The sequence below is a fragment of the Asparagus officinalis genome, chromosome 1, assembly GCF_001876935.1.
Source record: "Asparagus officinalis chromosome 1, Aspof.V1, whole genome shotgun sequence".
Classification (NCBI taxonomy): Eukaryota; Viridiplantae; Streptophyta; class Magnoliopsida; order Asparagales; family Asparagaceae; genus Asparagus; species Asparagus officinalis.
Genome location: NC_033794.1, coordinates 126,244,109 through 126,257,647, shown reverse-complemented (window position 1 = coordinate 126,257,647; position 13,539 = coordinate 126,244,109). Strand labels below are relative to the sequence as shown.

General features: G+C 37.9%; 1 protein-coding gene across 1 annotated transcript; it reads right to left on the bottom strand.

Moving 5' to 3' along the window:
- On the bottom strand, positions 311-9,598 carry LOC109834768 (beta-(1,2)-xylosyltransferase). Its single transcript, XM_020402816.1, is given in 4 exon segments — positions 311-721; positions 2,188-3,149; positions 7,210-7,359; positions 8,852-9,598. Coding segments are annotated over 3 exon segments (1,488 nt in total). The 5' UTR covers positions 9,476-9,598; the 3' UTR covers positions 311-721; positions 2,188-2,435.

Sequence of the window (13,539 nt, the reverse complement as noted above, 5' to 3'; positions counted from 1 at the left end):
TGAGAAATTTTTTCTAACCCCTTTAGTTTCTACCTTGGAAGAGAGAGAACATACTTTTATACCAATATTTATCTTGTACATTCATATCATCTACTCCTCTAAGCAGCTAAAATGGCTAGTAACCTTCGTGCACGCCATATTCAGATGACCAAAAAATAGATAGAGCTTCAAGCAAAGAAACTAGCCACAAGAAAGTCTTCACTACTTTCTACCACAAAAAGCCACTGCATTGCGCAAATAATATCATCGATCACAGAATTTTGATCAAGATCTCCTGAAATATTCTCAAAACCAACCAAATAGGTAATACTGAAGAATATGAAGATCCTGCTGCCCCTTTGAAACATCATTGCTTATTAATAAACCATAGAGAATTCATTTACTACGTCAATCATGAAATAAACTCTGGGAGGAATACAGATTTTCACAGAAGGATATAACGTGTAGTATGCAATTTGACATAGCGCGACCATCGGCAAACATTAAAACTACCACCACAACATTCTTCTCAGTATCAGAAACATTACATGTATTATCCATCTCTGGTCAATAAGTTACACAAGAATGTCAGGAGCTACCAACTTTCTCCTTCTAAATACATGCCCTGAGGGTTGGTGCTCAGAGCTGCTTCTCACAAACCCATGATACTTACGCTGATGCTCTCAATTTTAGCCCTTCAATCCTCAAACATTTATCTCTGAACTAATTAATCCTCTAGTCTCTGCATAAAAAATGGTTACATTAAAATACAAAAAAGCAAGCACAAGCATAAATGGGTAGTGGCAAAATTCTGAAAACAAAATGCTAGTGCAAGCATCAGCAAAATCTCACTAGACTACCAGGAAATGTTTAGCGCAGAATATTGAATGTGTTAGGTTCAAGTGTAAATTGCTAACTTCCATCTCATCTGTGTTATTCTTTCTGTAGGAACTGTGCTTGCTTGGATAAAATTCTACTATGTGGTTACTGATTAGAAAATGGGCTAGGGGTTCATATCATTTCGTGAGTCTCGAGAACGTTCAAAGTTCAAATCATGTTGATAAACAGACTTGTTGCCATTGATTCACAACCATAGTGGAAGTAAAAAATAATAAAATTATTACCCAAACCTGTCCATTTGAAAGGAAACCCCATGTTCACTACATCTCTTATAAAATCATCTCCACCTTGTTTAGAATGCAAACATTCTTCCAAAGAACAAAGCCCTATGAATTTAAGAGTAATTACAAATCTCCGTGAGTTGCTCATTCCTTCACAATAACCACATTCACTATATCCCATGATTCTAAAGATTTTCCCAACCTTCCGGCTTAGAAAATTATGGTCTCCAGTCTCATCAAATAATATTCTTACCAAACAACAAATGTACCATCAAATTTCATCATCAACATACCTGAGGCCTTCATCAAGAACTGCTCCGAACATATAAGGAGAATTTCAATGCTTGGGGTAAAGCAAGCCATTGAAATAATATGCTCTGTTATGAAAACAATTTTCTTTTCTGTTTTCTTTTTCACACTTCCCTTAGAACATTTCCCTGATCATATATGCTCAAGGTAGTGCGCTAAGAATCTAAGATAGGAGTAGGTACCATAGGCTATGAATTGAGGTTGTTAACACTTAACCTGCCTAACTAATATATTAAACAAGATTTGACTTTTCAGGAACTCTACTTTAATTACTTATAACTACATATGAGAAGAATAAAGTTCACCAAGGTTGTTTTTTAAGTTCTGCATCATTCTATATATTAAAATAAAAAAACAGTTGTTTTAGCAATCTGATGACTGTAATATTCCAGCATGAATGGCATAGCATTCCTCCTAGAAATATTTATTTCCTAATATTGATATGACACACCCTACAATTTTAATAAACCAGGTAAGAGAAAGGAGGCTTCAGGTTCCTTGATTCCTTGCCAACTAAGACAGAACAAATTCTTGCACGACCTGCCAATTATGCAATGTGACTATTGCATAGTGTGCCAATTACCCAAAACATAATACACACAATATTCTTACACACTGTTCCAACTTTGCAAGATCATAAACAAGGAAATGCCATCTTTCACTATACTCTCAGTTAGACCAAAATTAAGTAATGATACAACAATCGCATGTTAAAATACTATTCGTAAGTTATTTCTCAAAAGTTAGACATGACAAATAAACAGAGACTGAAACTTACCTACAAATTGATGCTGGGCATTGTGCTCCTCATGCTGCTGCCTCTTTAATGGACAACACAATGAACAATGAATCTCTTAGTTGACAATTTGAAATCACAGCAAGCTCCCTACTCTCAGTTTGAACTCAAGTGAGAATGCTAGAAACCATGACTCGAACAGACTTGACAGTTAGCTCTCAAGCCTATAGGTGCTTCAAATGTATACTTTAAGCTATCAGTCAATAAAGAAAATGATCTCAAATTTGACATCAGCATTTTAGACTCCTCACTATGCTGCTAAGCTCATCAATGACCATCGGAGGCCTTGCATATGATCCAGCAAGATTGATAGCATGGTACTCCAACCCTTTCCACTGAGAGATCAATTGAAAATGAGGACGCCGATATAAGCTGCTAATTATCTCGAGAACTATGGTATCCAGTGTAGCAGAAACCAAGTGAGTAAGACCAGCTCCATGAGCGCCTATAACAACTGAAGCTTCTTGCATAGCACGGAGTTGCTCTTTCATGGACATGTGTGCGAAAAGACCATTGATGACATTAATTTTACATTTTGTGTAATTGGCTGCCCAACTATGCACTGCGTCAAAAACCTCCTGCTCATTGCTTAATCGGGATTCTACTTTTCCACTATGACGTGGATGAGCTAAATAATCTTCACGCCTCACAAAAAGGACATTATGACCAGTAGGAGGCTTTGTTGGCATGTCTAGAAGGCCAAATGCTGCTCTTAGCATTTCTCCAAATTCTGACAATCTGGAAGTTTTTCGATCATCAGGGTTCTTCGAAAGGCTGTTTGCAGTGGTGCCTTGGCAGCTAATGTGTTCAGTTAGTCCTTCAAACAAAGCTGTCTCATAGCCCAAGGGTGAAAGAATAGCATGACGAAAACAAACAGGCCCTGAGAAGTTTTTAGCATATTTAATACTAGAAAAGAGAGCTTCCCAAGTTTCTTCCAGCTGAGTCTGGAAATGGACAGGTCAAGTTAGCGTCAAAAGTAATATTTTAATACTTGCACAAGCATTCAATCTGATAAGGTGTTTAGATGTGTCTGAAAAAGGGAAATGAAATAAAGAAAATTAGGAAAAGCGTAACTAGCATTCAGCAAGAAACCATCATTCTGTGAGCATGATCAACCAATGCATATATGTAAGCATGTGCTAATTTGAACCTAGAAACAATGCACATAAGATGGAATGGAATTGTATAACCAGCGTGGTCATGAATGTAAGGACACCAAGCATAGGTGAAATGTAGTCTTAACTTGCTTAGCCATTACTAAAGATTTGGCATTGCATCCTCCCTCACCTCACTCATAAAACAAGAGAGAGAGAAAAATACAAAATAAAAAACATAAAATTAACTCAATTGAAAATCATCTTAAGGCATGAATACTGAACAACTTTATAACATATAACTCTGTCCCAAGATTTCTCCTTCAAGCAAACATTCAAAATGGAACACACAGAATTTGCCTTCCAGTATAATCTAGAGAATTTCCACTCCGAAGACAAAAAATAAGTAGGACAACGACCAGAATTAGTAACAAAGAGCATAAATGCGACATGTCATTCATTTTGTGCATGAGATTAAACTGGAAAACAATAAATAAAGGTAGGTGTACGTCTATCTAGAAGTCATAAATGCCTCTCAAGGTTCCATGGCAAGCCTCTCCTGCTTAAGTAGCTTCCATAAGAAATTTGGTAATAATTAGGATTACATTAGACACATAGTTGAGGCTATTCATATCTCTAGTTCAAGCCATTCTTCACGGCGAACTTTAATCTAAAAGGAATACAGAAATGGTTTAGATGGTGAAGATAATATGATTATCCTGCTCACGCAATCAAGGGCTCTCCAGAATTTTAGACTTTCAGTCATGAGAAGTATTTTAAAAGCGTCACGCCTTAGTACCTCAGGTACTCAGGCAGAGCCTTGCAATATTGTGAGGTGCACTAAGTTGAGCACCTTTTGGCGCCTCAGGAGCTCGCCTGAGGCGTTGACGGCGAAACACTAAAGGTATCCGGCTCTGTTTTGAATTTTCCGGGGACTATTTAGCCCCCTATTTTTCATTGTAATTTTCTTTTAAGTGCACTCTATTGCAGATATTTTATTCTCAAAAACAAAAATATAAGGGTAAATGTATCAGGTTAATTCACGACTTATTGAAGGATTATTACTCCTGAATTGTCTTTTCATTTATTCTTCTCCCTTGGCCTTCAGTGGCAACCTTGGACCACCCTAGGCCCTTATCTTCGACCGAGTACCACCGACAATAGCCAGCAAAGTAAAGTTTGTTTTTTTCTTTTTGGAATTCGTTTTTTGTTTATTTTTCTTTATTGATTTTTTGCTATTTTTTGTTATTGTACCTAATTACCTATATCATTTCGATGATATGCCACAAGTTGAACATGAAAGTTCAAACTATGTCGCTTAATTATCTATGTTAATATTTACCGGTTATTATTTGTTAGTTACTACCCATGTTACACAGATACGGGTATGGGTGCGGACACGGACACAGGTGCAGATACGAGACACGGAAAATTTGTAAAAGTTAGGATATAGGGACATGGCCACTGTTATAAATAGCGATAAATAACCCCGCAATAGCGGCGCTAATAGCGTTAGCGGTCCCTTCCCGCTATGCTATCACCCGCTACGCTATCGCGCAATAGCGGTGACATATTGTGGAATATGTTTGTTCGCAAAAGCAACCAATAATGTGTCATAATCGGTAAATAGTGAGCGATTGCATTCGAAATTTGCTTTTTGACTGCTATTTAAAAGCGATTTGAGGTTTATTTTTTAAAAATTAAACTCAACCCTTGACCATTATATTTCACCATCTCCTGTGATTTTTAGCATACTCCCGTTACCTCTCATAGCCTCTGACACCTACCTTGATATTTCCTCTCACCTCCTTCAACGTGAGCTCCTCTTAGGGCAGTCCTGTCACCGCTAAGCTCTTCTTCTCGAAGACGACGACTTTTTGACTCCTCCAGTCATCTTCGGTATTATGTGATGGTTACATGTCTATTTCATGTTTAGGATCTCTTTAAATCATCTAATATGTACTTTTAGATTTCTTAGATTTTTTTAAATTTTTTTTAGTATTTATACATATCTAAATTAGACCGCTATTTGATTTTGCGCTTTTTACCGCTATTTTGCCGCAATAGCCCGAAATAGCCTTAGCGATGCCTCACCGCTACGCGACGCTATCCATTATCGATAACCTTGGACATGGCTATATACATACATATTAAAATTAATAATCTACATGAGACCAATATTGTTTTTCATTCACATGTTATATGAACTAAAATCCTTATACCATTTTTATGCTTCTTTTATCGAAAAATTATAAATTAAAAAACTACTCGTTTTTGAAACTAAATATCCAAACGACCCTTTAAAATCATACTTATGAACTAGGTTTGTGCTAAAACAAACTTGTCCCAAGTCCAATGAGTAGCAAAATTTGAGGTGAAGTGTACGATATACATTCAAGAAGTGTATCACAGATTCACAAGTATTTTAAATTAAAGCATGTGTTATATAATTAAATATACCTCTTAAAATTTGCTCGGAAACATGTGTTATATAATTAAATATACGTTTGAAAATTTAAGTATATATTCAAGAAGTGTCCAAGGAGTGCCGGACACGAACATGGACACAAATACAGACATGGATACAAGAGCCTAGATGAAGTGTCCGGGTAACCTAGGTTACTACTTTATTTAGATGGTTTATGTCTACTAAGTATCAGTGTTTTCAAATGCGCGCGCCTCATTGCGCCTCATGCGCCTTACGATGCGGGGGCGGTGGCGATGCGCCCCACATCTGATGCAGCAGCGCCTTTTGCGCCTCGCGTACATCCGTACTTTGTGTAGGATGCATGTAGTGCATTTCCTCATATAGTTTTTTTTGTTAACATTATAATCGAGTCTTTGTACTTGATATTCCATATCCCAAAAAACAAAATAAATCCATTGTGCTTTTTTAATAACCTTCAATTGAGGACCATTACTAATCCTTAGTTTGGATATAAGTCTTGATTTAACATTTGATTTGAAAATTTATGAAATTTGCTACTATGTTGGGTGTTAGCATTAGAAATTAAGGCAATATATTGTGATTTTGTAGCAAGATATTATTTATCATGATATTTTTTATGTAAATTCTAAAAATATGTTCTTTCGTGCTTGATTACATATATTGAAATATTATGTGTGTGGTGTGCGCCTCGCATCACTCGGGCGCGCGCATCGCGTTACGCCTTGCGCATGTGCGCGAAAAGATGCTTTGCGCCTCGCATTGCGCCTCGCGCATTGAAAACACTGCTAAGTATCCTAGTTTGTGACTTTGAAAGTATGATGGTGATTAATTTGTCTTGTGATTTGTTGACAATAATGTCTAATTGCATACTAATTTTTTGAGAGTTTTTTGAATATTTATCGCCTGAGTGAAGTTGCCTTTATTAGCGTCTCTGGCCACATGGAACATAGGAGTATAGGACCTTGTTACCTTGACCCCGTGTTTCGCTTTCAAAACACTAGTCACGTGTGGCAGATAGCCTAAATTCTTGCAACAAAATGTGATAACTCTGAAGTCCAGACTAATCATTTTCACTTATTCATACTCAATTGCAAGAAGCAATCTACGTCTTACAAAATTGAGGGACTCTTCAACAAAAATCTGTTACAAGTATTTGACAGTACAAGTAGTTGAAGATTAGAAGTGAATAGCAAAAAGAAACCAATGTACCCAGCAAATTAAGAAATTCTACAATGAGGTCCTATCACATTGAGAAGACAGGAGTTCAAGTCACAGCATTTGCCTCTGTAAGTACTAGAATGTAAAACAATAATGTTAAATTGTTTCAAGTTCAAAGACAACTAATTAAATTTGTTATATTGAAAAAATATAAAATATCCAATTTTCACTAAATTTTTTTAGAGATACTGTCAATAATTAATCAAAACCATCACCCATTAACGTGAGAACTTCATATCATACCTTGCAATGGCCATCCACAAAAACCAAATGTGGCCTACCAGGCAAGCTGGTAACTCTGGAAGAGACATAGGCACTATACCAATCCGTAACCGTGTGGAACATGTTTGCATACTCAAAACGTGTAACCAAGACCGTGGGTTCTTCAATCCACTGCAATTAATATGCACTAATATTATAAAAAATGAATAGTCAAGGAGAAGTAAATAAAGACACAAAAAATACTTATCATAAACTCTCCAGAAGCTAATATTATAAACTTCTAGATGAATTTAAATAGACTTGCATCTTGTCAGATACATTTAGATTATGTAGTTGTGCTTTTTCAGATATCTCTAAGTCCATGTAAACCAATTTGACCACCTAGATGCCCAGAAAACTTCCAGCTGCTTCAAAACTTTGCATATAGTTTGTTAAAGCATCAATAGATAGTGTGTCTTCAACTGAAAGACTAAAACTGGGGCAAAAGGAAGTCCATCAAACTCAAAATTTTATGGATGGAAGCATGAAGAATATTCTACTCTTGAGGAAGTTAACTCTGGAAATAAGCTAATAGGGAAAGTTAGTTGTACTGATTGTGCTTGTGAGCACTGAATGTAAAAACCAACATGTTGCCATGTCAAGGAAAAATGCTATGAAAGTGTCCAAAAATGATCCAACTGCAAAAAAGGAGACTACCAATACTTGAAGAGAAACTAGACAAGATTATGGATGCAGATGAAGAACGTGAAGCTTTTGAATGAGAGTGGCCAAGAGAAGTGAAGGCTCATCATAAATCTGTTAGTAAAGACAACATTGTGGTGATGCGCTCTTCAAAGTGTATGTTCCCTGAAGAAGTGTAGAGTTGGTGCATATAGGCTGGTCTGCTGAGAGAGGAAAATGTCTAGTTTTTCCAATCAAACTATTATAAACAATGATCAATTAAGAAAGAAAGTTTGCAGCAACTCATCGTTTATCCTACCTTGCAAGAAAATCATGTTTGTGTTAGAAATCCTCTGATATAGCTTAAGGGCCAGGATGAGGAGAAGTGGTAAGTGTCATATACATACATTATTGGTCCACAGCCCATCACTTTAAATTTTTGTTGAAGTGGCCATCGAAACACCAGGAGTTAAAACTTTGTAAGGGTATTTCGTGGCCACTTCCATTAAGGGCTCAGGTTCAGAGAACCATATCACAAGTCGAGTAATCCTAGTTCTAGGAGGTATAAACTTTGAATGGTGATAGCCAATAAAGGAGTTGTATGCTTAACTAGTTGTCCTACTAAGTGTTAAGATGGAATAACACTCTTTTAACACTTAAAATAGTAAGAATAAAATAATTAGAATAATATATAAAGATCAAAGGTGAGAACATTTTCCATTGTCTCTATCAACATTCATGGTGCGCGTCAAAGTAATGTCAACCCTTGGTCTCGATCAGTATTAATAATGCGTCAAAGAAATGCCAACCGTTATACCAATGCACAAATCCTCAACTCCGCAAACTAGACAGTACATATCCCTTTGATGCACGACAAATGCATTAGACAAAAATCATTGGATACTGATCCAAATTTATAAAAATACCAAGACACAAGTCATGGTGAGAATCCTTTTCAAATTGCAGCATGATTCTTTATACAACCATTACACCATAAGTTTACCTCGGAGCAATCGAGCTTCCCGGGCTCAACAACCCGGACCGAGTCCACCAAGGCCCTCATAGTGTGCTGCTGAATCTGCCCCCTCGGCACGTACTTATCAAGAAACTCATCATCCACCGCCCTGCCGACATCTCCCACATCCTCCCCCTCGATCTCGAACGCCGCCTCCTCAAATTTCGGCAGCTCCTCCTCCTCCTCCCTCCCAATGAAGCGTCGTCGCAACCCTCTTTCCCTCGTCCCTCGATCATCAGATCCGACCCCCGATACCATCGATAACCGATCCATTTCCCAAATCGAGTCCTCCTCAGCGTCTCACTATATAAAGCACCGAAGGAACCCGTCCGCGCCGCCGCTGGTCGATGCCGATAACCTGGATCCGTTCGAGAAGCCGTTGCCGAAGTAGGCCTCGCAGGACCGAGGGGGAGGGTTAGGGTTAGGGTCAGTCCAGGGGAGGAAGGAGGGGAGGGTGGGCCAGGGTTTTAGGGTTAGGGTTAGGGTTTGGGGTTGGGCTAGGGTTTCGGGGGACGGGGAGCTGAGGAGGAGGTAGATTGAGAAGGAGATGGCGTTGAGGATGAAGAGGAAGAGGAGGGTTCTGATGAGGAGAGATCGCTGTCTTCTGCTCATGGCGATGGGGTTTCAGTGAGTCGCCGAGGGGAGGGAGTGAGGATCGGAGAAGACGATCAGGGGCGGGTTATCGTGGTCCGGCGGAGTATTGTAACTAGTTTTGTAGGCGCAGCATAATATGCGAAAGGATGGCACTACAGGCACACCACCAGGCACATCTTGTGTCACGTCTCCTCTCTCAGCTACAGTACACAAAGCCCATACACAGGATGAAAAAGAAAAATGATAGGGGCACACCCCCAACCACAACTCCAACCACACCCTCTCTCTCATTTTGTTACAGTGCACCGGGCTCCACATGAGATTTAAAATTTTTAAAATCACATGTGGGACCCGGTATACTGTAGCAAATGAGAGAGAATGTGTGGTTAGAGATGTGGTTAGAGGTGTGCCCCTAATGCCACTCGATGAAAAAATCCCATATGTGGGCTCTGTATACTGTAGCTAAGAAAGAAAGTGTGGCATAAGGTGTGTCTGGAGGTGTTACCATTTTCCTATGCCAAAGGAATCATTTTGGATTTTTTCTTTTTGCATACAAGTACTCCAAACCAATTACATTAGCAAAGCTAATATCCAAACCTAAACATTTGCTAATTTGCCCCAAATTCTCCCACATTTGATGTGAAATATACTTGCTAATTTTTAACAGAAAATGATGCCATATATCTGGTAAATTCCAGCATTTTAACCAATGTCAAAGAGTGCAGGGGGGAGGTCGCAGATAGTCAGAGTTGGGACGAATGTACAAATAAATGATATTTGGCTGCCAACAGCAGGAAATTTTCTTATTTCTTCTTTTTAATAGGAATTTTGATTTTTTTTTTTTAATTTAGACAATTGCCAGTGCTGAGAAGTTGCCATTTTGATTATGAATGGCGCAGAGCGTGTCGATAGAAGTGAATGTTGAATCCTTCATTAAAATAAAAAAACAGTTCTACAGTTTTTATTGAAACTAAAAACAGGGTGAGGTACCCTGTTCATATATAGAGAGAGAGGAAAACAAGAGTAAAAATATATAAGATCTTGCAAAATTTGGAATGGACAGAACCAAAAGAAGATGTAGTCGGTAGGGAGCGGACCTTGTTGTCACCAGCCAGGCTACATCTGCCTTGTTTACATTCTTCCAGGGATTAAAGCCATGGAAGGCTATAGAAATGTTTGCTAGTAATGTTAAGACATCAAAAGTAATTACAATACACTAGTACTTCAAAAGGAGAGTGAGTGGGTCCTGCTTAGAAGTTGTCCGCCTCTGTGTCTCCCGCCCCATCTTTGGCCAGCTCCTTTAATCCGAGATCAATGACAGCCTTGTGAAGAGAGGAGGCCCTTCTACTACTAGATGCCCCTGATGAGAGATGTGGCCATGTTATACCATCTTGGACTAATACATCTGGAGGCTTGGTGGAGTCAAGGAGAAGGTAGAACTTGGTGATATCAGATCTCTCCTCTGCGGTGGTTCCACTTCTGAGAATTAGGTGTCATTTCCAATTGTTTTGGATGAATATACCTTGAGAATATGTAGAAGTGTTTCGGGAGAATGCTAATTTGAACACTCTAAGGAAGAGACTGTGGAGAGTGTTGTCCCCCAGCCATTTATCCTGCCAAAATCTGCAGGTGTTGCCATCTCCGAGAATCCAGCGGACCTGACTAAGGAAAGGGTCTTGAATAGAGTATAAGTCTTTAATTAGTTTAGATGTCGAGACTTTTGGGGGATTAGATATAGGGTTGGAGGCGTTTACAGAGTAAATGGAGAAGATGACTTTGCTGATATAAGACTCTCTGTCAAGGATTTTCCAAATCCATTTAGAAAGCAGAGCAAGGTTGAAGGGTTGCAAGTTAATGACACCTAAGCCTCATTCACTCTTGGCTTTACATACTCTACCCCAACTAACCAGACATTTAGGTTTAGAGGACTGTTGGTGGCCACCCCATAGAAAATTTCTTCTGATTTTATCAATTGCCTTGACGAGCCAACTTGGAAGTTTAAAGAATGACATATAATATAAAGGGGAAGAGGATAGAACAGAGTTTATGAGAGTAAGTTTTCCACCAATAGACAGAGACTTGCTTTTCCACAAAGCTAACTTCTTAGAGAAAGAATCTAGAATGGATTGCCACTCCCGTCTAGTGAGTGAACCTTTTTTTGAGAGGAAGACCAAGGTATGAAAAGGATAGGGAGCCAATAGAACAATTAAGCTTGTTTGCCAGATGAATTCCCCTACTAGGGACTTTGCCCGGGTAGTATAGGCATGACTTAGAATGATTCACATTGAGTCCTGAAATGTTGCCAAAAATGTTCTACAGTTGAGATGTTTTCTTCTTTTATCTTAGATATATTCCCGTGCTTAAAGTTTTCGTTACAGCTCTCTTCCTGATTCTTGGAGATAGTGAGGATACGAGCGATCAAATATTGAACGTACATGGAAGATGAACTCGATCAACTTAGGCCATTGAACTGTACTTAGTTAGCGCATACTTTATTACAAGCGGGAATTCTAACAAACCATTATCATGGCCTTGATCTCAATGTGGTTGGTGGTAAGCCCAACAAAAATTTTAAAGGTAACCCTGTTGGTAATTTAGCAGATTATATATTATCCTTAATCATGCAATTGAAGATTTATGTGCCCTTTTTCAATGGATATCAACCAGTTGGGGGAACAAAGCTTAGTGCTCTCTATCCCCATATCACAACTCACCTGAATAGCCCAAAAACGAAAAAAACATGGAGAGAAAAAGAGAGAGAGAGAGAGGAAAAAAGAAAAAAAAAGATGGATGAGAAGATAGAGAGCTAAACCACTTGTGACTTGTTTTGCTGGCCTTTTTCACCTTTTTATCAAATCTCCTAAAGTTTTTTTCAAGCAAAGAATTATTCATTATTGGGTAATTTTGCGCGACTTGTTTTTTATAGGCTAATAACGGGGGTGTTCTGATATTTCGAAAGTTGCCGGGGGTTATCTGAAAATCATCCAAAGTTAAGGGGTGTTTTATGATATTTAGCCTTTTTTTCTCTCTCCATAAGATAGGATTCTGTTACACTAGCTAACAAAAATGATCCAATTGATTGAGGTATTTTACGGAAGGTACACTCACCACTTTGATGAAACTTCTTCATGATCCATTCGCTACTCCGATGTATCATCATTTTACAGAGAACTACGCAAAGCAGACAACAATTTACTTCATACTAAAATCATAATGTAGGGGTGCCATTCGGTCCCAATACTGCTCGGATATAATACTTGTCATATCCATATCCGTTTACCAATCACGGATACAGATACAGATATACCTTGGTAATGAAAATTCACATTTATATCTGCTACAATCAAATACAGATGTACATTCGGATATATAAACGGATGCAAAACAGATATGAGAAAACTAGATAATATTAAAAAATATATATAGTTCATGTGATATAAGAGAGTTCATTAATATGTTCATTATCTAAAAAACTAAAATTAGATACCTTGATTATCAAAATTAACCTCAAATCCATTAATCTAAAGATTAAAACTATTACAACAGTATGATCAATATGCATTTGGTTATTTCGGATACAGAGTTAGATATTTCACCAAATACATATACTCCTATCGGTTATAGAGTATATCTCCTTGGATGCAGATATTATTGTGCATCACTAATAATGGAACATAATCGTTACACTTGGTTAGAATTATGTCACATCATTGCATACGGGGGAATCTCCTCAGTATCCATTAACCTCAAATAATAATCTTCAGCATTATTTATAGTTACTTGATTTACTCACAGTATATTCCTTAAAGGACAGAGTTAAACAAGGAGAAATAAAAGAAAACACCAAATTCAACTTGGTTCGCCAATTCTTCACACTACACAAAGCTTGATAAATACAATATTTGGTATTAACAACATTGAACTTAGGGAATGCTTTAGTCTGATTCAAAAGCTTATTTATAATGACCTATAACCAAACAAATCTAATGAAATCAATTTTGGTTGTAAGAAAGTTAGAAAGTAGACAGTAAACACAAAGTAGTAGCTAGCTTTCCTACTTCAATCCAAATGCAAATCTAAAC